The 27,018-nt window shown below is 43.1% G+C and overlaps 1 protein-coding gene across 1 annotated transcript; it reads left to right on the plus strand.

Moving 5' to 3' along the window:
* Positions 1–2,208: 2,208 nt before the first annotated feature.
* Positions 2,209–13,152, plus strand: LOC141271990 (uncharacterized). Its single transcript, XM_073682251.1, has 7 exons — positions 2,209–2,281; positions 2,490–2,639; positions 2,769–2,948; positions 3,032–3,155; positions 3,239–3,336; positions 5,338–5,428; positions 10,634–13,152. The coding sequence occupies exons 2-7, from the start codon at positions 2,562–2,564 to the stop codon at positions 11,803–11,805; spliced, it is 1,743 nt and encodes a 580-aa protein (XP_073538352.1). The 5' UTR covers positions 2,209–2,281; positions 2,490–2,561; the 3' UTR covers positions 11,806–13,152.
* The last annotated feature ends 13,866 nt before the right edge of the window (positions 13,153–27,018 follow it).

Genomic DNA, 27,018 nt, shown 5'->3' on the forward strand with positions numbered 1-27,018 from the left:
GACAAAGCACCAATCTTCTATCTAGGGCATCAAAGAATTTGTTTCTTCCTCCTAAATACTACCAATGTATCTATAACAACACAACATTGTTCTGTAATGACATCTGTAACCAGGGGAGCATGGTGCACTCTTAGTGGGGTTACAGAAATCAAGACACCCAACTGGGTTTACGCAATTCCTACTATTGCTAATCTGTCAGTGGATCTGAAATATCACACTCCAGTTAATTTGCAAGCCTTAAGCCTAGGAATGGGAAAAGAACTTGGAGAATGGTTGGTAAAATTTAATAAGGATGAATATTTATTGATGAAGCTTAATCAAGAAAAGGCAAATGCCACAATTCTATTACATCATGACCAAAATGAACTAAAGGAAGTTACCCATCTATTAGAAAATAATGCCAAGGGCTATTGGTGGGAGGTAATATTTGGTCATTCAAATGCGGCAAATGGCATACTGAATTATTTAATCCACCCAATTGTCATATTACTTGTTGTTTCTGTAATTTTATCGCTTTTTCAAATATACATGTGCTGTGTAACCCGTTACCTATATAAAAAGGTACAGAGTTTAACTATAAAAGAACAAGCCAGTGTCAAAATTGCATCATGTGACACAAATGTACAAATTCCCATTGAATTAGAAGAAATTATAATATGTGAGAACTGCGGCAGAAGAGGGCACAGTAAGAAAGATTGTTTGACTCCAAAGCGAAACCTATAGGAAATTATATTATGTTATTGTTTGTTGGTTGATCTAAATGATTTTTTTTGTGTGATGTGACGATCATATGTACAATTTGATGTGTATTTTTTTTTATATGCCTCCTTCAATGTCCTATTAGAAATCAAGCTATTACAAAGTTAATTTTTTTTTTTTTTGGAGTAAATGTTGGCAAATGATGAGTGAATGTGTTAAAAAAACTCCTTGCCCTAAGAAGAAGAATCAACTATGGTGGCGAAGAGGATTCCGGATTTGTGGCTCCTTAAAAGTTATGTGTCATTCAGACACAAAGGGGGGCATGTTGGAGGCCAACAGGTACAATATATATATATATATATATATCATAGGAATGACTGAACTCTGCATTAAATTTGAGTGCTGGATATTTCCAGGACTCTATCAAGAGATACTAGGTACAAGGTGTTCTTTGTGTGATGTCCTTTGTTTTAGTGATAAAGTAAAGGTTGCATCTACATATGGAATGAGTATAGGCCCTCCAGCCTCCTGGATGATACAGGTACACACACCTTCTGTGGTGAACTTGAATACAGATCCTGTTTGTCATCTAGTGTAATCTACATATATACACTGCCCCTGTGGATTTGAATTGTATACCATTGCTCCTGAGGTAGACATCCTGTCTCCAGCCTATGGATATGTATATTGGTGCACAATGCTTTTGATGAACATCTTGGGGCCAGCCCAAATGGAGTTGAACCTACACAAGGACTTTCTTCCAGAAGTACAAGAGTGCCATCTGCAGGAAGGTGTTGACCAATGCAGCCAATGACAATGCTCATACTACCCTGAAGATGATTGGATATTTGCCACAGAAGATACCGGAGAAGAAGGGCGGAGTCGTGGGTTGTATGTGGGTGTGGATGTGAAATTTTTAGTATAAATGAAGTAGAGTCAAGACTATCTCTCTCTCTCTCTCTCTCTGCCATGAAGGATCATTGCTAAGTATACTTATAATTGTATTTGTATTTTCTCTAATTAGAGGACATTGAAGAAAGGTTCGATTGTAAATTGTTAATTGAATTGCCTTATTATTATCTTGTTTTTCTTGTTATTAAACATCTGTATTATTTTCCCAAACTTGAGTTATTGATTATATAGGAAAGGTTCAGGACAGGAAATAGAAAAGGAAATCACCATCTACAAATATAATAAGATAATAGCTCCTCCTCAGAATATACACTTCTTCATTGTCTTCTTTTCAATCTGTGCCTTTGTCTATAATAATGCCTCTTTATTTATACTTATAAATATATAATTATATCTTCGTGTGGCGAAGAGAGCGACATTTTATATATTGTATTAAAGTTATATTTTATCCAACTTCTTTGCTTTAATTAATAAATCCCCCCTGTAAATCCCTCCTGACCCCACACATAAACTTCACCTCATCCAGCACCATGACAACCAGCACAGCAGAGTCCTGCATCCACTGAGGCCCCTGATCATGTGACCCCTGACTCCTCCCCTCCTGTGACCTCATCACAGGTCCTGTGCGCACAGAACAGCCATATATGTGGTGGCGGCTCTGCAGGTGGAGGTATGTGGAGATCCCCCATTACTATTAACCCCCTCAGTGCTGAGCCTGTGATAAATCTCTGTATGTGACTATAATGTGATTGTGTGTTATACCGGGGGCAGGACGGGGCCATGACTGGATGTAGTGATCATGTGAAGCCGGTAACAGCTCCGGAGATTTCTTACATGGGATCTTTATGATGTTACATCGTCATCTTCTCCCCATTCAGGTGCCTACAATATCGGATCCTCTCAGTGGAGATCTTCTATATAAGAGAATCTTCCTGTTTGACCCGTCAAGGATGGATAGAGACAGGGACAAGATGGCGGAGAGGCTATTACACCTCACCCTAGAGATCCTCTTCCGGCTTACTGGAGAGGTGAGAGATTCTGATGACGTCACATTACATCATTCTTATCTATGGGAATAACAGATGGACAGAACTGGAGAGGTGAGGACTCTGGAAATGTCTGTAGGGAGATTTATTAATGTGTCTCTCCATAACCAGGATTACACAGTAGTGAAGAAGACCTCTAGTGAGCGCTGTCAGGCCCCTGTGTCTGAGGGATGGGGAAGACCCCTGAGCCCAATCACGGGGCCTCCACCTCACCCCCTGATACATGAGGACATCAACGACCAGAAGATCCTAGAACTCACCTACAAGATGATTAAGCTGCTGACTGGAGAGGTGACACTGCTGGGAATGCTGGGACATTATATAGTAACGCTATGAAGGGGTCGGGGTGATGACGGTATCATTGTATGTGTCAGGTTGCTATAAGGTGTCAGGACATCAGCATCTATTTCTCCATGAAGGAGTGGGAGTATTTAGAAGGACACAAAGATCTGTACAAGGACGTCATGATGGATGTTCCCCAGCCCCTCACATCACCAGGTAATAGACAGGACTAAATACACACGGTCTATAATTATCTTTATGTAAAGAATGAATTCAGTCCCTGTATGTGTTTCCTCCAGTTCTATCCAGTAAGAGGACAACACCAGAGAGATGTCCCCGTCCTCTTCTTCCACAGGACTGTAAACAAGAAGATCCCAATATTCCTCAGGATCATAAGGTAGATGGAGAGAAGGTGTTATGAAATCTTCCCAATTATTATTATTATTTATTATTATAGCGCCATTTATTCCATGACGCTTTACATGTGAAAAAAGGGGTATAATACAAGAACAATTACAATAATCTTGAACACAATGTGACAGTGACTGGTACAGGAGGAGCGAGGACCCTGCCGGCGAGGGCTGACAATCTACAAGGGATGGGTGAGGATACAGTAGGTGAGGGTAGAGCTGGTCGTGCAGCGGTATGGTGGAGCTGTGGTTACTGCAGGTTGTACTCTTGTCGGAAGAGATGAGTCTTCAGGTTCCTTTTTAAGGTTTCCACGGTAGGCGAGAGTCTGATACGTTGGGGTAGAGAGTTCCAGAGTAGGGGGAAGCACGGGAGAAATCTTGTATGCGATTGTGAGATGAGGAGATAAGAGGGGAGTAGAGAAGGAGATCTTGTGAGGATCGGAGGTTGCGTGCGGGTATGTAACGGGAGACTAGGTCAGAGATATATAGAGGAGACAGGTTGTGAATGGCTTTGTATTTCATGGTTAGCAATGGGGAGCCAGTGAAGAGATTGACAGAGAGGAGAGGCCGGGGAATAGCGGGGGGACAGGTTGATTAGTCGAGCAGCAGAGTTTCGGATAGATTGGAGGGGTGCGAGAGTGTTAGAGGGGAGGCCACAGAGCAGGAGGTTGCAGTAGTCGAGGCAGGAGATGATGAGGGCGTGCACTAGTGTTTTTGCAGATTCATGGTTGAGGAATGTGCGGATCCGGGAGATATTTTTGAGTTGGAGACGGCAGGAAGTGGAAAGGGCTTGGATATGTGGTTTGAAGGAGAGTTCAGAATCCAGGGTTAGTCCAGGCAGCGAGCTTGAGGGACTGGGGAGAGTGGGCAGCCATTGACGTTGATAGATAGGTCAGTTGGGGGGGGTTGAATGATATGTGGAAGGCTGTGAAGGTCTTGTGTTCAGTCTTGTTTTATCCATAAGTGTTATACACTGAATGGTAGATTTTTTAGAGACACTGAAACCTTTCTAATATAAACTTTTGTGAATGGAAATGTGACCAGTGACTCCAGGGTGCAGCAGGAAATCCAATGATCAGTTTTCTGTGGATATGTGCAATGTGAATCTTCATTACAATGGGAAGATAAAGTGATCTGATCGACTATGAGCATTTATTACATACAATAGTGGTGAGATTATACTGAGAATTTGGTGATTGAAGAAAAGTATTCAGCAAAAACAGATCCTACGAATACAAGGAACTCATCAATTATAGAAATCAGAGGCATTTGTCAAGAGATAGTCTAAGAAGCGAGGCGCAGTCATGTCCTGCAGCTAAATACAATGCTGGATCTACAACTAAAGTGTCCGAATAAAGAACTCTTCAGCACAGGAGCTTAAGTAGGCTTTGTAGCCAGTGATCCACGAAATTCATCCTTTTCTGGCAGAAGGACACTTATGGCAGGACAGTGCTCGATGCCACAATGGCCGTATAGTCATGGATTGCTTCCAGGAACATGACAGTACATTTTTTCTTGCTTACCCTACCCTTATAGTGTTCAGATCTTAATCCTATGGAACCTCTGCATTACAGGTAAGAAGAAGTTGTTCCAAATTGTCAGAACCTGCATCTATAGTGTGGCAACTGTAAAAACCTATCCTGTCCCCAGGGGACAATAGTCATGCAGGGTTAACACTCTTTACAATTGACAACATAACAATTTGCTGAGGTTCTGAAAGCCAAAGGAGGTCCAAGTGCTGCTAGATGGGTGTCTCTAATAATGTGACCATTCATGGTATGGAGATGACAGGATAACACTTATCATAGACATTAGATGTTGTCTGGATCTTCTCACAATTTTCTGGTTATGGAGACTGCTGATTAGAATTAGGAGCTGACAGATTGGATTTATACAGGAGACCTACAACTATTTCATCTTTTCTGTTCTTCTAAATCATTTCACACGACTTCCCCATCTGTCTGTGACTTTTACAATATTTCTTTCAGGGTGAAGATGTGACCCATATTAATGCTACAGAGACATATGTGAGGGGTGATGAGCGGTGTAAAGAGGAGATTCCCACAGATAACCCCACAGGTGAGAAGTGACCACTAAATGTAGATAAGTCACAGATTCTCCTCAGTCCCTGGATTGTTGAAATATGTGTTAGTCTTTTTAGGCTTTGTAACATAGAATATTGATGTGTGATTGGACTGTAAGAAAAATTGATGGCAAACTTTTAAATTGACTGAATGAAATGTTGTTTTTTCCACACAAAAAATACAGAAGAAGGGCTCATGTGATTGCAGGTTTAAGTCCCCTGAGGTGCTAAAAAATATTGCTGTTATTCCTGAAAATAAACGAGGTAAAAAACAATAAAATTGTTTTGCATCGCTGTAATTGTTCTGAACTGGAGAATCATCAAACAGCAATGGTAACATTATTTTTACTGGTTTCCAGTATGTTGTATGATAAAATAAATATTTAAAATGAGAATTCGTCCCTCAATAAAATAATTAAGACATCACATGGAAATACAAAATAGTTATGGCTCTTGCAAAGAGAAGAAGAAAGAAAATGCAAAACATAAATTGAAACTGAAAATGCAAAAAAGAAAATTGCCATAAAAGAATTAAACATTTATTTATTAAACAATTTTTTTTTGCCAACATCACGTTATAAAAACCCTCAACACGTAGTGGATGAGAACAATAACAAATAAAATTGCCATTAAGTGTAGTTACCGACTTTCCCCGACTTTAGGTTCACGTTTTTCAGTAAATTATATAGTAAAGTGAATGGTGTCATACAAAACAAAAACTCATCCCGCAAACAAAAAAAGAAACAACTGCCCTCACAACGTCTATGTTGTCAGGAAAATGAAAAAGTTGGCTCTTGGATAAAGAGAAGCAAAAAAAATGAAAATGGAAAATGAAATATAGGCTGCGTTCTTAAGGGGTTAATTTCTGAACAGGTTTTATAGGATGTATTTTGAATATACTGTTCTGATAGAAGCTCCTTTGCTATTGGTAACACGTACAATGGGGAAAATAAGTATTTGATACACTCCTGATTTTGAAACTTTTCCCACCTACAAAGAATGAAGAGGTCTGTAATTTTTATCGCAGGTACACTTCACCAGAATCTAAAAATAAAAAAACAGAAAATCACATTGTATGATTTTTACATAATTAATTTGCATGTTATTGCATGAAATAAGTATTTGATACAATAGAAAAACAGAACTTAATATTTGGTACAAAAACCTTTGTTTGCAATTACAGAAGTCAGACGTTTCCTGTAGTTCTTGAGCAAGCTTGCACACACGGGAGCAGGGATTTTGGCCCACTCCTCAATACAGATCTTCTCCAGATCTTTCAGGTTTTGGGGCTGTTGCTGGGCAACATTGAGTTTCAGCTCCCTCGAAAGATTTTCTATTGGGTTTGGAGACTGGCTTGGTCACTCCAGGACCTTGAAATGCTTCTTACGGAGCCACTCCTTAGTTGCCCTGGCTGTGTGTTTCGGGTCATTGCCATGCTGAAAGACCCAGCCACTACCCATCTTCAATATTCTTACGGAGGGAAGGAGGTTGTTAGCCAAAATCTCTTGATACATGACCCCATCTATCCTCCCTTCAATGCACTGCAGTCGTCCTGTCCCCTTTGAAGAAAAGCACCCCCAAAGTATGATGTTCCCCCACCATGCTTCATGGTTGGGATGGTGTTCTTGGGGAAGTACTCCTCCTACTTCTTCCTCCAAACATGGCAAGTGGAGTTGATAACAAAAAGTTCTATTTTGGTCTCATCTGACCACATCACCTTCTCCCATCCCTCCTCTGTATCATCCAGATGGTCATTGGATAACTTCAAATGGGCCTGGACATATGCTGGCATGAGCAAGGGGACCTTGCATGCCCTGCAGGATTTTAATCCATGACGGCGTTGTGTGTTACTAATGGTAATGTTTGAGACTGTGGTCCCAGCTCTCTTCAGGTCATTGACCAAGTCCTCCCGTGTAGTTCTGGGCTGATTCCTGACCTTTCTCGGAATCATCCTTACCACACCAGGAGACATTTTGCATGGAGTCCCTGACCGAGGAAGATTGACCGTCGTCCTCTGTTTCTTCCATTTTATATATCCTAAGTCATATTGCAAGTCTCGTTAAAGGGTTGATTGTGACTTGTAGATTGCTGCTTCCAGTCGGTTGTGCTATAGAGTTCAAGTCCTCTTTCTCTCTAAAGAGACAATTTGCATATTACATTTTCTAATAATTGTGCCTATAGTTGTTGCCTTCTCAACAAATTGCTTGCCTATTTTTTGTAGCTCATCCCATCCTTGTGCAGGTCTACAATTTTGTCCCTGGTGTCCTTAGACAGCTCTTTGGTCTTGTCGTTGGTGGAGAGGTTGGAGTGTGATTGATTGTGTGTGTGGACAGGTGTCTTTTATACACGTAACAATTTCAAACAGGTGCAATTAATACAGATGATGAGTGCAGAGTAGGAGGGCTTCTTAAAGAAAAACTAACAGGTCTGTGAGAGCCAGAATTCATGCTGATTGGTAGGTGATTGGTAGGTGATCAAATACATTCAGTAAATTCATGCAGTAAAATGTAATTTAATTATTTAAAAATCATACAATGTGATTTTCAGGTTTTTATTTCTAGATTCTCTCTAGTTGAAGTGTACCTACGATAAAAATGACAGATTTCTCCATTGTTTGTAGGTGGGAAAACTTGCAAAATCGGCAATGTATGAATTACTTACTTTCCCCACTGTGTGTATTATATATATATATATATATATATATATATATATATATATATATTATATACATATATATATATATATATTATATACAGGGTGGGCCATTTATATGGATACACCTAAATAAAATGGGAATGGTTGGTGATATCAACTTCTTGTTTGTGGCACATTAGTATATGAGAGATGGGTGGTGACTACAGCGGCCATTTTGAAGTTGGCCATTTTGGATCCAACTTTATTTTTTTCAATGGGAAGAAGGTCATGTGACTCATCAAACTTATTGAGAATTTCATAAGAAAAACAATGGTGTGCTTGGTTTTAACGTAACTTTATTCTTTCATGAGTTATTTACAAGTTTATGACCGCTTATAAAATGTGTTCAAAGTGCTGCCAATTGTGTTGGATTGTCAATGCAACCCTCTTCTCCCACTCTTGACACACTGATAGCAACACCGCAGAAGAAATGCTAGCACAGGCTTCCAGTATTCCTTGTTTCAGATGCTGCACATCTCGTATCTTCACAGCACAGACAATTGCCTTCAGATGACCCCAAAGATAAAAGTCTAAGTGGGTCAGATTGGGAGACCTTGGTGGCCATTCAACTGGCCCACGACGACCAATCCACTTTCCAGGAAACTGTTCATGTAGGAATGCTTGGACCTGACACCCATAATGTGGTGGTGCACCATCTTGTTGGAAAAACTCGGGGAACGTGCCATCTTCAGTGCATAAAGAGGGCAACACATCATCATGTAGCAATTTCAGATATCCAGTAGCATTGAGGTTTCCATTGATGAAGAATGGCCCCACTATCTTTGTACCCCATATACCACACCATACCATCAATTTTTGTGTTCCAACAGTCTTGGAGGGATCTTTCCACTGTGGGTTAGTGTCAGACCAATATCGGTGGTTTTGTGTGTTAACTTCACCAGTCTCAAAAACGTTTGCCTCATCATTGAACATAATGTTCTGTGTAAATTGAGGGTCCTGTTCCAATTTTTGTTTTGCCCATTCTGCAAATTCAGTGCGCTGATCTGGGTCATCCTCATTGAGATGCTGCAGCAGCTGGATTTTGTAAGGGTGCCATTTGTGAGTAGCTAATATCCGCCGAAGGGATGTTCGACTGATGCCACTCTCCAGTGACATGCGGCGAGTGCTACGCTGTGGGGTCTTGCTGAATGAAGCTAGGACAGCCACTGATGTTTCTTCATTAGTGAGTTTTCTTGCGTCCACATTTTGGCCAATCCAACACTGAACCTGTTTCGCAAAATTTGGCAAGCAGTTTGCTAACTGTAGCATGGGAGATGGGTGGTCTCGTAGGGTGTCTTGCATTGAAATCTGCTGCAATGACCCGGGTACTGCGTTCACCAAACATCAACACAATTTCTATCCGCTCCTCACATGTTAACCTCTGCGACATGTCAATGGCTGTAAACAAAGAGAAACTTGTAAATAACTCATGAAAGAATAAAGTTAAGTTAAAACCAAGCACACCATTGTTTTTCTTATGAAATTCTCAATAAGTTTGATGTTTCATATGACCCTCTTCCCATTGAAAAAAATAAAGTTGGATCCAAAATGGCCAACTTCAAAATGGCCGCCATGGTCACCACCCATCTGGAAAAGTTTCCCCCCTCCCATATACTAATGTGCCACAAACAGGAAGTTGATATCACCAACCATTCCCATTTTATTTAGGTGTATCCATATAAATGGCCCACCCTGTATATATACCTCCTTTGTGTCTCTGGGCTCAGACTAGTTTTCTGTGTTTTTTAGTGGTTAGCACGTGTCGTTTCTGTGGTTCATTCAACTGCACTTCGATGTTGTTATAAGTGCTGTATAATGTTACATAAAAAATTTCTCCATTTGTTGGTTCTATGTATGTTATATGGAAAATGAATGTGCTGGGATAGTTTTGAGGATTTTTTGGGAGGTTGACCTCTATTATTCTTTACCGAATATTTCACTAAATATAAATAAATATTTTATATTTCATAAAAGTTTTGTGACAGGTACACTAAAACATGTCGCAGGTTCTTCACTTAAGTAAGTACCTCACTTACAACAATTATAATAACCATCTATGCGGCACTTCTATAAAAGATCTGTTGGCTGTTAATCCTCTCTGTGACTGGTCCGAGAACTGTTTGGCACGCTGAACCTTTTTACTATTTACTGTATCCACTCTATGTTGTGTGCCCTTTCATTACTGATGGTGTAACCCACCATCACTAGTCTAGTGAAGTCACACATATATCTCCTCTATCAGCTGTCTATTAGCATATCTCTAGCATCATCCTATTGGATCTATTCACATACCTGCTTTATACCATATTTTTTTCCACAGTATTGACTTACCCTTTATTCATTTTTTTGTGTGGTAGTTTTTGTTCTTGTTATATTACAATTATTTTATACACACAGGGCCTGCCAAACTACCAGCAGCTTTAACCACCAACAGTTTGTGAGCGCCAGTATGTCCTTTTTTCTTTTTGTGGGGAATAATGTTAACATTTACGTTTTATTCTTGGCAGATGACTGTACCAGCAGATCAGGGGGAAATCTTACATTTTCAGATTTGAACACACATGATCATACTATCATACCGGATACATATGATGAACATGAACATATCCCAGATTTATCGACAGCCCTCTACAGTAAAGATCTACCATCTGATCCTTTTGAACAGCTCCTATCTTCTGATTCATCACAGACTAGTATGCAAGATGAAAATAACAGAATTGATGATGAACATCAAAGAGCTCACACAAGAAAGGTGCCATATTCATGTTCAGAATGTGGGAAATGTTTTACACAAAAATCAAGTCTTGTTGCACATGAGAGAAGACACACAGGGGAGAACCCTTTTTCGTGTTTAGAATGTGGAAAGTGTTTTACAGTTAAATCAAGTCTTGTTAAACATGAGAAAACTCACACAGGGGAGAAGCCATATTCCTGTTCAGACTGTGGGAAATGTTTTACACAAAAATCATATCTTGTTGCTCATGAGAGAAGACACACAAAGGAAAAGCCTTTTTCATGTTTAGAATGTGGAAAGTTTTTTACAGCTAAATCAAGTCTTGTTACACATCAGAAAAGACACAAAGGTGAGATGCCGTATCCATGTTCAGAATGTGGGAGATGTTTTACACAAAAATCAAGTCTTGTTGCACATGAGAGAAGACACACAGGGGAGAAGCCTTTTTCATGTTTAGAATGTGGAAAGTGTTTTACAGAGAAATCAAAGCTTGTTAATCATGAGAGAAGACACACAGGTGAGAAGCCATATTCCTGTTCAGAATGTGGGAAATGTTTTACACGAAAACTATATCTTGTTGAACATTGGAGGTGTCACACAGGGGAAAAGCCATATTCATGTTCAGAGTGTGGGAAATGTTTTATAAGGAAACCAGATCTTGTTAGACATCAAAGAATTCACACAGGGGAGAAGCCTTTTTCATGTTCACAATGTGGAAAGTGCTTTACAAATAGATCAACTCTTTCTAAACATGAGAAAATACACACAGAGGAGAAGCCATTTTCATGTTCAGAGTGTGGGAAATGTTTTACACACAAATCATATCTTGTTCAACATTGGAGAAGGCACACAGGGGAGAAGCCATTTTCATGTCAAGAATGTGGGAAATGTTATAAACAAAAACAACACCTTGTTAAACATCAGAGATCTCACACCGGGGAGTAGCCATATTCGTGCTCAGAATGTAACAAAAATGCTTTGCAAGTTTTAGTATGCAACCAATACCAGGGAGGCTTGCAGTCCCAGATGTAGTTAAATAAATATTATTGGAAAAATGTCCCTTTTACCTAAGCTAATTTACTATTTTGAGACTCTCCCTGTTAAGGTACCCCTTGGGGAATGTAAATATCTACAAGCCACCATAATGAGATTCATTTGAAATGATAAGCGACCTAGAATCTGTAGCGCTGGCGTCTCTCCCTTCTTGCTCTCTACTCTGTCAGAGATGCTGACTCACCGACGCGGCCCCGTCCCACACTCCCTGCTCCGGCTGCTGATGCCTTTGCTTAGGGTGTGCACTTAAAGGGACAGCGCGCGCCGTCCAAAAGTGTCCCCAGCCAATGGCTGGGAGATACTCATTATTTAAGGCACCTCCACCTGATGAGTGGTGCCTGTGCAATGTATGTCTGTTACTAACACGCTTGCTGGTTCTCAAGTCCCAGTGCTCGTATCCAGTATAGCTGCCTGTCTATCAGCCGTGCCCACCTGCCTATATATCACCCATGCCCGCCTGCCTATAAGCTGTGCCCGTTTGCATCGATTATAAGGGTCTCAATCAAATCACGATCAAGAATAAATATCCTCTGCCTCTCATCTCCGAGCTATTTGATCACCTTAAAGGTTCCAGAGTCTTCATGAAACTTGACCTACGAAGGACGTATAACCTAATTCGAATTCGCCAGGGAGACGAATGGAAGACGGCCTTCAACACCCTCGACGGCCATGACTAGAATTGCGTTATGCTTTTTGGACTCTGTAATGCCCCAGCAGTCTTCCAAGAACTGGTAAACAACTTCCGGGACCTCCTCTACACATGTGTGGTAGTTTACCTAGATGACATCTTGGTGTTCTCTCCTGAACTGCCAACGCACAGGAGGGATGTTTACCAGGTTCTTCAGGGGTTAAGGAGGAATCGTCTGTGCTCCAAATATGAAAAATGAGTCTTCCAGCAGATCTCTCTTCCGTTTATGGGGTACATCGTCTCCGAGACCGGCTGGAAAATAGATCCCGAAAAAGTATCTGCCATCTTGAAGTGGCCACGTCCAGACGGTCTAAGGGCTATCCAGCGGTTTCTCGGGTTTGCAAATTACTACTGCCAATTAATTCTGCATTTCTCTTCTCAGAGCACTCCTATTTATACCCTGACCCGCAAGGGGACCAATCTTAAGGTGTGGACTCCAGAAGCAAAAAACGCCTTTGTGTCTCTGAAACAAAGAAGCTAGCGTGGTGCCCAACCAATTTAGTGATAAATAGCAGAGGGATAAAAATAATAAACTTTATTCAAATATATTTAAAATCAGACCCAAAAGTGCAAAGTGCACCACATGTATAAAATATACCATGTAGTACTAAAATGGTATAATGAAATACCCAATAGGGCAAATTGTACCCAAACTTAACGGGACAAACAAAAACCCCTATATAGGTGTGATCCTATATTATAGATGTGCCTACCTCATGAAGGTGAAAAGGTAGAGTCTTAACATAGATAAACTCCACCACCAGATCACACCAGAATTAGCATGATTCCAACCAAATAGTAGAACACAAGCAAAGCAAAATTTAATATGCAAGGTCTACTCTCTAAGTATGGCCATATGGAACCAACCAGCTAACTTAGTACATTATAGATCAGCCAAACAAATGTAGATTTTGAGGCAATCAATATTAGTTATCGTTAAACTCAACACATAACCACACATGAATCACTCCACCATATATTTATAGTATAAAGGAGCACCATCAATATATAATCTACTTATCTGATCCTCTATTACTGGTGGTATAAAATAGGCGGGCTCCCGGTGCGTTTCCCTTTAGTCATCAGGGGAATTCATTTGCCCAGACTTATGCCCCCATGCTCTTGGATGTATTAGAAGGCTGATGTGTTCACAGATTTCCTTCTTCATACCACGCGCTAGCAGGGGGCATGTTAACTAATACAGGCCTTCCACAGTGATGCTCCGGATGCAGAGCTCCTTCTGATATATCTGCATCAATATTAATGTGATCCAAGGAACTCAAATCACAATATGCTTGAGGTCATAAGGGATCACATACCACGGAGTAAAGTGCAGTACCTAGTCACAGTAATTGAATGGATACACAGAAAAAACGCAAGGATCACTGAAGTCCAGAAAATAGAGATGACCTATGTATAATCTCACATTACAAAAGAAATATGATAACACAAATGAAATGCAGTAGGGGTCCCTGAGCACGCATGAACCCGACCAAGGTGGAAAAAGGGCAGAAGGACAAAGTGGGAATGAAGGAATGAGAATAGACGAGGAACTATTACGGCCGCTACTCGCGGTACATCGACCGGATCTTGTGTCATGTCTGGCGACGGTATGGGCCGCGCATAGGATATTGCGTCATACCCAGAAGTGCGCCACCGGCCTTAGCGTGCAGCACATGCATAAATTGCACTGTGGTCATTTCTGTGAACACATCAGCCTTCTAATACATCCAAGAGGATGGGGGCATAAGTCTGGGCAAATGAACTCCCCCGATGACTAAAGGGAAACGCGTCGGGAGCCCGCCTATTTTATACCACCAGTTATAGAGGATCAGATAAGTAGATTATATATTGATGGTGCTCCTTTATACTATAAATATATGGTGGAATGATTCATGTGTGGTTATGTGTTGACTTTAACCATAACTAATATTGATTGCCTCAAACATCTACATTTGTTTGGCTGATCTATAATGTACTAAGTTAGCTGGTTGGTTCCATATGGCCATACTTAGAGAGTAGACCTTGCATATTGAATTTTGCTTTGCTTGTGTTCTACTATTTCGTTGGAATCATGCTAATTCTGGTGTAATCTGGTGGTGGAGTTTATCTATGTTAAGACTCTACCTTTTCACCTTCATGAGGTAGGCACATCTATAATATAGGATCACACCTATATAGGGTTTTTTTGTTTGTCCTATTAAATTTGGGTACAATTTGCCCTATTGGGTATTTCATTATACCATTTTAGTACTACATGGTATATTTTATACATGTGGTGCACTTTGCACTTTTGGGTCTGATTTTAAATATATTTGAATAAAGTGTCTCTGAAACAGGCCTTCTCCTCAGCTCCTGTGCAATTATTATTATTACGTTGATCCGTTGGATTTGTCTCGGCTCCCTTCTGGAAAGATTTATGTTGCTGAATATGACAGCAAGCGAGTTTTTCTGTGGGGTCTCTTGTCTAAGTTGGCCGGACAGAAGAAAACGTCTCTTCTCATTTACTGACATTATTGGTGGCCGATCCTGCGTTAGGATATTGCTGATTTAATATCCGCTTGTCCCTCTTGTTCCGAGAACAAGACTCTGAAACAGCTTCCGATCGGTCGGCTACTTCTTTTACCCATGCCATCTGCTCCCTGGCAGGATACTGCAATAGATATTTTCACTGATCTATCAGTATCGACCGGGTATACCGTCATCTGGGTGGTTGTAGATCGCTCCTCCAAGATGACCCTTTTCACTCCGCTGTCCGGTCTCTCATCTGCTCCAGTGCTCGCAGAGAAGTTTATTCTAAATATTTTCCTCCTTCATAGTCCACCACTCCACATTGTCTTGGATAGAGGAGTAAAGTTTACTTCTCGCTTCTGAAGGGCCACCTGCAAATTACTAAACGTCACTCTGGATTTTTCTTCGGCCTACTATCCCCAGTCTAATGGCCAGGTGGAGCAGGTCAATCAGACCCTGACCAACTTGTTGCAGCACTTCGTCAATGCCCAATACAGTGACTGGGCCAAACTCCTGCATTGGGCGAAATTTTCATACAACCATGTCAGTGAATCCTCTTCATAATCTTCGTTTTTTGTGGTGTACGGTCAACAACCCAATATTCCATTCCCTGTTTCTATTAGCTCCGATATTCCTGCTGCTGAATCCCTCGTCAAGGGTTTTATAAGATCTGGGAGGACACCTTGTCCACATTATTGAAGTGCACTGAATGAATGAAAATACACGCAGACAAGAGACGTCTGGATCTGCATCTGTTTCGTCCTGGGGAAAAGGTCGGTCTGTCATCTAAGTATGTACGTCTCAAGGTACCCTCCTATAAACTGGGTCCTCGCTTCATTGGTCCTTTTGAGCTTCTGAAGCAGATTAGTCCAGTAGCCTACAAGCTCAAGCTCCCGGCCCCTCTACGGATCCCCAATTCTTTTTATGTGTCTCTCCTCAAGCCTGTCATCCTCAGTCCATTTTTTAAAGATCCTGGTACCACTCCTGCTCCAGTCAGCACTGAAGACATTTTCGAGGTAGAGAACATTCTGGCCACCAAGAGGGTAAGAGGAAAAAATTTATTTCTGTTGGATTGAAAGGGGTTTGGTCCTGAGGAGAGGTCCTGGGAGCCCAAGGAGAACATCTATGCCCCTCTCCTATTGGAGAGATTTCTTGCAGGCTTGAAAACGATGGGGTGTTAAAGAGGAGTACTGTAGTGACAGCGCCTCTGCCTTCTGCCTCTCTCCCCCGGCAGAGACGCCGACTCACTCACCACCGCAACCCCCGTCCAGCACTTCCTGCTCAGGGTGCGCGCACAGCACACACATCCCTGGGCACTGTGCTTAGGGCACGCACGGTCCCATCCTCTTAAAAGGGTGCTGTCCTAAAGTGTCCCCATCCAATGACATTAATTATTTAAGGCACTTCTACCTGATGGGAGGTGCCTATGCAACGTGGTATGTCTGTTACTAAGACGCTTCATAGTTCTCAGATATGTGATCAAAATACTCATTTGCCTAATAATTCTGCACACAGTGTATTCGCAACGGACTGCAAAGCCCTAGGCCCTGCCTAGAGGCTGTATTCTGACATTCTCACTGCTCCTGCAACTGTCCCTCCCTAGGCTAAATGCAGAATGTATCTGATACAAACAGGAAAGCACAAGATTAGCCCTCAGAAGGACTGTTAGTATGATGGTTCAGCATCAGCACCAGTATCAACACTAGTTGATACTGATTAGTTAAACTGTGCACACAAAGGCCTGAATAACTGCTCTCTCCATCAAATCACAACTGTCCCTGAGCTGTGCAATGGCTTCAGTGAGCCGAACGTTGTTGTACCTGTCCTTTTATAACCCCTGATGATGTAATGCGGCCAGCGAATCGCAGTAATGCCACTACCAAGATGGCTACAGCATTACAGGGACTGATAGACATGTTTATTGGCTGTGTAACAGGGGATTCGAGATTCAAATCTGAGCACTAGCCAATGCTCGTTGAGTGCCGAGCACATCTGAGCACCAAGATACTCGAGTGATATCCGAGTATCACCGAGCATGTGTCACGGGTGTGTCAGAAGTGACAGACAGTCGTCCTGCAGCTGGTCGCAGGAGGTGTCTATATTTGGCATAATAGGCACCTTCTTAGAGGCTGTCTCTAGGACCCAGGGCCTACCTTCCTCTGGCTAATAAACACCCTGCCCTGGGTGTATAAATACTCATTTGTCTGGAGTCATCTAAAGCTAAGCAATTTCCCCGGGTTTGTCCTCCCTTGTTGTCTTTCGTGTTCAGTGAGGATCGTATAGTGCTCATCTCCTCCCTTCCCTAGCCTGAGCCAAATGCCAGAGAAAGACAGGGCGAGGTACGCGTGCAGCGATTGGTGAAGAACCAATATAGGGTTGTTAGTGGAGACACCAATATAGGGTTGCTAGTGGAGACAGAGTGACAGTAGACCAGCCTAGGAGGTCTCCACTCCCCCCTTTCCCTAGAGTCTGGGCTCCCTTTCCCTCTTCCCTTTCTGTTACACTTAGTCTTTTCCACACCTTGCGTGACAGCATGTTCACTCATCCCTATATTCCCTGGCATCCTGACACACATATATGATTAAATGGGAGACCTATTTGGGAAGAGAATCACCACTTCCTACCTGGCAAACAATTTGGGTGAGAGTTACTGAGACTTTGGTTTGTATGACAAATAAAGAGAATCAGTACAAAACAATGATGTTTTGGTTCCACGCTCCATAATCAGCTCTCCTCCTGTCCTAGCATGGTCAGTTGTGCTGTACTTCTCCTTCACCCAAACTACCAGTCCAGAGATGTATTAGTAATCACAGTTATATCTGCTGTGCTCAAAACTTGCTTTCAACGCAACAGACTTAAAAGGTTAGTCCGAAACCCAAAAGCAAATTTCAATTAATAAATCTTTAAAAACTAATACCTTTTGTAATTTAACCCTTAGTGGCCAATAGACGTCTTTTTACTGAAATGAGTTCTAAGAGACTAGAGTTCCCTGACAGGTGACTATCCTGTAATTGTCACCTGTACATTATAGCTGACAACTTGCTGCATCAGCCACGATCAGTGTTGGCACCGACCATGGACTTTTAACCCCTTAGATTCTGTTGTCAATAGTGACTACAGAATCTAAATAGTTTAAAAGAGTGTGGGGGCTCCCTCTTTAACCTCATCGGCACCCTGAGATCTTGATTATGTGGTCTCGATGTTTGCCTTGGCAATTCATAGCCAAATAATGGTCTTAGAGTCTTGCGGCTATAGCGGCCTGTTCAGAAGTTATCAAAATTTAGGTGGTAAAAATAAACTTTTTCATTCTTGTCATGCCATTTCCCATTACTTCCTGAAAAGAACCATAAGGGTTAATGAACTACTTGAAAGCAAAGCAATTTTAAATACCTTGAGGGGTGCAGTTTTTAAGATGGTATGACTTTTGGGTGGTTTCCAACATTTAGGACCCCCAAAGTGACTTCAATACTGAACTAGTCCCTATAAAAATATAGTACATGCTCCCTTCAGTGCTGACTTTCAGAGCGCGCGTCACTTCACTGCCCAGCTAAACAAATGGATGTCAGTGGTAACATCTCGTTTCATGAGCTGAGAGCTAGAGTTTCAGTAAAGGCGAAGGAGCACTCTAAATGTCAGCCCCTGGAGAGTGAACCTTTTTTCTCTAGACAAAGACAGTGTCCTTTGTCTATTAAAATGTTTTTTAAATCTAACAACTTTTCACCATATTTTTTTACACATTGTGAAGAATATGGGGGATATAATTGCATGCCATCAACTGTATCATATCCAGTCCATGATTATAGGCCTACTTCAAAGTCTGAAGCTGAGACAGGATAAACGGCTTAGAAGGTGGTCCAGTTTCAACAGCTCCAAGTGAGCCTAGCTGGTACCAAGGCCTTCCTGGCAGGATAAACCTCTGCAGAACTGGGCTGAACGCCCATTGGGGTCTGTTCTAGCACTCCGGGGTGGAGAGATACGTAGAACGGTTACTAAAAGCCAGGTAGTGAAGCCATATTAGTTCTCTAAGCATAACTGGGGCCCGGCCAGATCCGATAGCGCCAAAAGCGCTGCTCTATGACCCTCCGTAGAGAAGTTATGATCCATCATAGGTTTCGGGGTTTATGCTACCAGAGCCATGGGGAGGGAAAATAGGACCATCTCGGGGGCAAAAAAGGGAGTGACCGACCAAGGGGTTAAGTAGTCGTGTAAGGCTGGGACCCAGTGTTCACTTCTAAGGGAGGTCATGCCGTGTGTCATGTTGGAAGAAACTTAAAACAGCTAGCACCACACACTTCCCAACATGAAGACATTAACTGACTTATGTATCATCTGCTTATACTTATTGGATTACCACCTGTATTTGCACATCTGACCGTTATCCCAGACACATTTTGAATGTTATCCTCTGTGGTAAAATGATCTGTATCTGTTCACGATATCTGCGGTTTTTCTGAATAATATATGATTCAGGAAAGGTTAAGATAAAGAGATTATGACAAACAAAAAAAATGATAAAGAATGTCGAACAGAAAATTGGAAAAATAACAAAGGAGAGAGAAAGAGAAGAAATGTAAAAATGTTTTTTGATTTTTTTCTTTTTTGCCTTTAGTTTATTCTTGTGTTTGCTATGTGAAACAATGTTTTACATTTTGAATATTATGTTTGTTTTAATACTTGAATTTGTTGATCCTCTACACATGTGTTTGCATATAAATAATTTTAGTGATGTCACTGCTGGGGGAGTGTGTTAATGGTTTTAAATAAGAAAGCAATATTCAAGGGACATGTTACGATTAAGACTGCTAAAGTCGAAATGCATCAACACCAGAGCACTGTCCTGTTTGTGACCTGATTTTAATGTGAATGTAATAAAGTTGACAAGATTTACCGGAGACACCAGCTTTTTTTCTGGTATATTGATAACAACTTAAATCTGTGTCTTACATACAAGATTAGTGGCACCAGCATTGATTTTCTGGATGCAACGGTGAGGCGTGACAGAAGTAGTATGTCACAAACTGATCTTTTATGCAAAGAGACCTCTGTGAATGCGGTTCTTCGTGCCGCATCGTCACGCCCTCCACATGTAATCAATGTGGTACCCACAAGGCAGTTTCTAAGAATCCACCGCATTTGCTCCTCTGACCTGGTTTTCGAGAGGAGGGTGGCAGATGTAAAGGAACAATTTCAGGAGCTTGGCTATAGCAACCGCTCTATTAAATTTGCATACAATAGGGCTAAAAACTCTAAGCGCCATGATCTTATTTACGGCCCGATATCATGCCCCATGGATTCTAAAATTAGAATTATCACACAATATCATTCCCAATGGAATTTGATGAAACAATGTATCGGTAAATATTGGCCCATATTGTTGGAAGATAAGACTCTTAAAGTACACAGCAAAAAATGGATAGTAACACTCGTAGTTGACTGAAAGTAAGTACAGGCCTGACGGTCTGGGAGCCCTCCTGCTTCAGGCAACACACATGAAGAAGACCCAACTTGGAGTCTCCACATTACAAATAATTATTGGCATACACCACCATCAATTTCACCAGAGTAGAAATAGTATAATGGGGACCGACACCCCTTCTACTACAGGAGACACACCAGATGGAGACCCAACCAGAAGTCACCACATTTCAAAAAATTATTGGTAATATAAGCAGCAGGAGCAACAGCAGGCACAGAAGCCATGACAGACTGCAATAACGCGAGATCAATGCAGCACACTAAAAACTACACCATTGCCTAGTCTGCAATTGGGATGCAAAGGTCCTTGGAGATCCATGACTTGTTCATCTTTATTAAGGTTAGGTGGTCTACATTTTCAGGGGACAGCCGGATGCGCTTATCCGCCAGGACAACACCAGCAGTGCTGAAGACGCGTTCTGAGAGAACACTGGCTACCGGGCATGATAAAGCCTCCAAGGTGTGACAGGTGAGCTCAAGCGACTCTTTTGAAGACCAAAATGTAAAAAGGTCCAAACCCTCCCTGATGATATTGATATTGAGCTCAAGATTCTCCTACACCATCCTCTCCAGTCGATCACTACGTGTCAGATTTGTACTCACTGGTGCACAGGCTTGTCTAAAAAATGTGTGAAATGACTCTCAGAAATTGCTTCTGCCACTTACACTGCTGCTGCTGCTAATGTTTTTGCATTGATGAATTGACGTTACCGAGGTTGGAATTCTAGAGCTGCGATGCACACTGTGTGCCTCACTGCTGTCTTGGGGAAAACCACTCTTAAGGTTGTCTAAAAGCGTGTTTGATACTCCAGCATGCGCGCGTCCCTTTCCAGGGCAAGAAGCATCTGGCAAAATTTACTCTTGTACCGTGGATCTAACAGAGTAGCAACCCAGTAGTCAGCACTATTTCGAACCCTAACAATACGGGGATCATGTTGCAGATAGTGCAGCAAAAAGGCGCTCATGTGTCAAGCTCTTCCATGAGGTCCAAGTCCATGGTGTGTTGCTGGCTTGATAACACTGATGCTTGCTTCCTCCGTCCCCTCCCGCCAACCACTGACAACAGAGAGGGGATCATTATCCTCTTCATCTCCTGACTGTTGCTTGCCCATCACCTCTTCCTCCTCGTCCTTCTCCATTTGTTCCTCAGTTTTTGCACCTTCACTTGTAAGTTTGTCTGGTAGCACAAGCCCTCCTTGATCGCTGTAATCCACCCTCCCTTGGCACCCGCCTGTGTGACGACAGTCTGGAACTTAGAGACATTGTTATCCTTTCCGCATCCTCCTCTGCTTCCTCCTCTTCCTCTGGGACCACCACCTCCTCCCGCAGATTATTCAAAGTGTGGTCCAGCATGTAGATGCCGGAATAGTGATGCTGATGATGGCATCGTCAGCGCTAACCATCTTAGTAGCCATTTTGAAACTGTGCAGAAGGGTGCAGAGGCCCTTAATTTTTGCCCACTCCACAAACGTGATTTGCACCACGTCTGTACTGCGTTGGCCCAGGCTATGCAACATGAGATACTGCATTAGGGCTCGTCACTGCTGCCACAGTCGCTGCAGCATGTGCAGAGTGGAATTCCGTGTTGGCACATCGCATATCAACTGGTTAAAATGTACGGCCAAAGAACTCTGTACCAATGCAAATTGATGACCCGCGGGTTACGAACGGTGGAAGTGAGCACACAGTGACTGTGCTTTCTGCAGCAGCGCATCCAGACCAGAATAGTGGTGGAGAAATTGCTGTACCACCAGGTTGAGGACGTGAGCATGCAAGGCACGTGTATGAGGTTGCCCCGGCATAGGGCCGCCACCAGGTTTACACCGTTATCGCACACGGCCTTCCCTGGCTCCAGGTTCAGTGGAGACAGCCATTGCTAAAACTCGGCATGAATAGCTGTTCACAACTCTTGAGCTGTATGACTGCGATCTCCAAGGAATATTAATTTTAACACTGCTTGAGTGCGGTGAGCCCTAGCTGTCCAGTATGGGGGTGGGGGGGATTCTTGCTGCACTGTTGAAACGTGTGTCTCAGTAAGGCACAGAGGAGAGGGATGAGGCGGAAACAGTGGAGGAAGTGTTACATTGAGAGGTTTGCCCGCAAGCCTTGGGGATTCCAAGACTTGTGGAGCAGACCCTCTGCGGCCTGTCCCCACAGCCACCAGACTCACCCAGTGCCCAGTCAGTGAGATGTAATGCCCCTGGCCATGCTTGCTCGATCAGGTGTCTGTGGTAAAATGCACCCTGGCAAACATAGAATTTTTCAAGGAATGGGTGATGTTGTCTGCGACATGCTGGTGTAGCGCAGGCACAGCTTTCTTAGAGAAGTAACGACGACTGGGCAACTGGTACTGGGGGACTGTGACGGCCATCAGCTTTCGGAAACCGTCTTTATCCACCAGGCGGAAAGGCAGCATTTCCGAGGCCAACGGATTGGAGATGGTGGAGTTTAACCTCTTCGTTTTGTCATGTGTAGGATGAAACAATCTTTTACGTGACCACAACTGTGGGACCGAGGGCTGGCTGCTGTGCTGAGAGAGGGTGGAGTAGGGTGAACACAACAAACTGCTGGACTGTGAGTGAGATGCAGTTGGAGATGTTATGGTGGATTGAGAAAGATCTGGTGTGCTCGGTGAAACAAAAACAGCAGTCATATCTACATCTGTTACAGCTGACAGGTTCTCACTCACCCCAACTGGAGTGGGTAGGCAATTGGTGATTCTGCGACCGGAGACCTGTGTGAGAACACTTGGCACGCTGACGGAGAAGAAATAAGCAGCAGATGCGGTTGATAGGGCGGCCAATGGTTGGTGAGGTCTGCTGGTTCGCATTTTATCGCAGTGAGATTCCCAGACTAACGCATGTTGATCGCGCTTGTGCCAGTTCATGCATGTAGTAGTCAAATTATTGCAATTTCTCCCTCCACTCAGTCTTTTTTTGCAAAGTTGGCAGATATTGTGAGGTGCGTCAACCCTTGCCGCCCCTGCGAATTGCAGACCCATGACCTCTTCTGGTCACAGCCAGAGTTGTGGCTGAGGATGCAGTGCCCGTCGTGATTGCATCACTCCATGTCTGTGCAGGTGGCCGCAATGTAACCTCCTCATCTTTCTCCTCCTCCACCTCCTCTGCTGAGCTACTCAGCTGCGTGCCTCTGGGTTCACGCCAAATGGGATCTACAACCTCATCATCATCCTCTCTGTGCTCCCTGACAGCACAGTACTGTCCGCGTGCGAATCAGGTATCTGAATCTCGTCAGTATCACCTACTTCCGGGGGTTAACGTTTGGTGATGAGGGTCAGGATTCTGCTCGGACCCTACTTCATCCTGTTCCGGATCCAAAAGAAAATAATTTTGGGCATTGGTGCAGAAGATTTTTTCCACTTGAGTCTGTGAATCTTTGGAGCAGACCTTTGATGGCCATGGCATAGAATGTGTGAACAGCTCTGTAGACTCGCCCATCTGTGGTTCCCTACAGTCAGTTGGGTGGTTCGAAAGTTGTGAAGTGGGGGGAAACAAAGGTAATTGGGGTGTCACCTCTGAGGACTATACTATTTGTGATGTTGAGGTGGAGGAAGAGGAGGAGAGTCCACTTGATGTAGTGCTTGCCATCCACTGGAGCACATGCTCTTTCTGGCCCTCATCTACAAAGCGTACCACTGTGCGGCTGCCAAAGAAAGGGAGTGGAGTAGTACATCCAGTAACAGAAGTTGTCAGTTGTCTTTGGATAGAAATTGACAGTGTTTGTTCAGTAGAGCTTTGACTAACATTACCACCTACCCCACGTACACCTTGAACACCAAGCCAATTTCCCCTTCCACCATGACCTTGATTTTCCCCACTCTTGTTGGATGTACCCATCCCCTCTTTTAACCAGCTGTTTAACAAACCTATGCCCAGACCCATCAGTCACCTGTCACTAAATTACCAATCAGTATTTATTTGCTCAGATAGTGTGGCCTGCTCAGATGTGGCCTGCTTTATATACAGTACAGACCAAAAGTTTGGACACACCTTCTCATTTAAACATTTTTCTGTATTTGCTTGACTTTGAAAATTGTACATTCACACTGAAGGCATCAAAACTATGAATTAACACATGTGGAATTATATACTTAACAAAAAAGTGTGAAACAACTGAAAATATGTCTTATATTCTAGGTTCTTCAAAGTAGCCACCTTTTGCTTTGATGACTGCTTTGCACACTCTTGGCATTCCCTTGATGAGCTTCAAGAGGTAGTCACCGGAAATGGTCTTCCAACAATCTTGAAAGAGTTCCCAGAGATGCTTAGCACTTGTTGGCCCTTTTGCCTTCACTCTGCGGTCCAGCTCACCCCAAACCATCTCGATTGGGTTCAGGTCTGGTGACTGTTCAGGGATTGATGGTATGACGCTTCCGGCTCGTGACGTCTATGGGTCTTCTATTGGACAGACAGATGTGTCTCGCAATAGGAGGATAGGCTTGATTGATATTAGGGATGCCTAATGTGGATAGTCTGAACTAGAACATTATAAGAGGAGTGCGCTGATAGGTTAAGACCGGCCCCTTGGTATAGGGATTTTATTGGCTATTCAGAAAGAAGGTTACTAACTGGTTGATAAGCTAGTGAGGTCATAACCAAAGGTTTATAAGGACTGGTTGTCAGAGGACCAGCTCATTGTAGTCTCAGTCCCCGGATGATGCCAGTATGGTGAAACATGTTGGGGAGGCTAATACTTCTCCATTTTAATTGCATAGACGATGATAGGGTATAATCAACAAAGATTAGAAAAATACTATAGTGGTCTGCGGCCATCTGGTCTAATAATCTGATAATTAGTTGCTACATATTTTTCAGCTAGGGAAATCAATGGGGAGATCTCCAAATAAGATGAACTACCGTATTTTTCGGACTATAAGACGCACTGGACCATAAGACACACCTAGGTTTTAGAGGAGGAAAATAAAAAAATGTAAGCAAAAAATGTGTTCATGATGCACTTTTAAGGGGGAGGCGTTTTCTGCTGACACTAGTATAGGGGTAATATCCCCCAATTCTGACAATATGCACTATCCTGGTATATATTTCCCCACCCTTCATTTTAAACGTGGTCCCCATCCCCATCCTGGTATGCCTGGCATCCCTCCATCCTGGTATGCATGGAACCCCTCCATCCTGGTATGCATGGTACCTCTCATCCCTGTCCTGGTATGCATGGCACCCCTCATCCCTGTCCTGGTATGCATGGCATCCCTAATCCCTATCCTGGTATGCATGGCACCCCTAATCCCTATCCTGGTATGCATGGCACCCCTAATCCCTATCCTGGTATGCATGGCACCCCTAATCCCTATCCTGATATGCATGGCACAGCAATCCCCATCCTGGTATGCATGGCACAGTAATCCCCATCCTGGTATGCATGGCACCCCTAATCCCTATCCTGGTATGCATGGCACCCCTAATCCCTATCCTGATATGCATGGCACAGCAATCCCCATCCTAGTATGGCACCCCTAATCCCTATCCTGGTATGCATGGCATCCCTAATCCCTATCCTGGTATGCATGGCACCCCTAATCCCTATCCTGATATGCATGGCACAGCAATCCCCATCCTGGTATGCATGGCACAGTAATCCCCATCCTAGTATGCATGGTACCCCTCATCCCTATCCTGGTATGCATGGCACCCCTCATCCCTGTCCTGGTATGCATGGCACCCTTCATCCCTGTCCTGGTATGCATGGCACCCCTCATCCCTGTCCTGGTATGCATGGCACTCCTAATCCCCATCCTGGTATGCATGGCACCCCTAATCCCCATCCTGGTATGCATGGCACCCCTAATCCCTATCCTGGTATGCATGGCCCCCTCATCTTTATCCTGTTATGCATGGCCCCCTCATCTTTATCCTGTTATGTATGGCCCCCTCATCTTTATCCTGTTATGTATGGCCCCCTCATCCTTACCCTGGTATGTATGGCCCCCTCATCTTTATCCTGTTGTGTATGGCCCCCTCATCCTTACCCTGGTATGTATGGCCCCCTCATCTTTACCCTGGTATGTATGGCCCCCTCATCCTTACCCTGGTATGTATGGCCCCCTCATCCTTACCCTGGTTTGTATGGCCCCCTCATCCATACCCTAGTATGCATGGTCCCCCTAATCCCCATCAGGCTGCACATAAAAAAAAATAAACACTCCTACTCACCTTTCTTCTCTATCCTGGTATGCATGGCACCCCTAATCCCTATCCTGGTATGCATGGCACCCCTAATCCCTATCCTGATATGCATGGCACAGCAATCCCCATCCTGGTATGCATGGCACAGTAATCCCCATCCTAGTATGCATGGCACAGTAATCGCCATCCTGGTATGCATGGCACCCCTAATCCCTATCCTGATATGCATGGCACAGCAATCCCCATCCTGGTATGCATGGCACAGCA

Source organism: Phyllobates terribilis, unplaced genomic scaffold (assembly GCF_046119375.1).
Source record: "Phyllobates terribilis strain yellow unplaced genomic scaffold, ASM4611937v1 Scaffold_5__5_contigs__length_657084704, whole genome shotgun sequence".
NCBI classification, from domain to species: Eukaryota; Metazoa; Chordata; class Amphibia; order Anura; family Dendrobatidae; genus Phyllobates; species Phyllobates terribilis.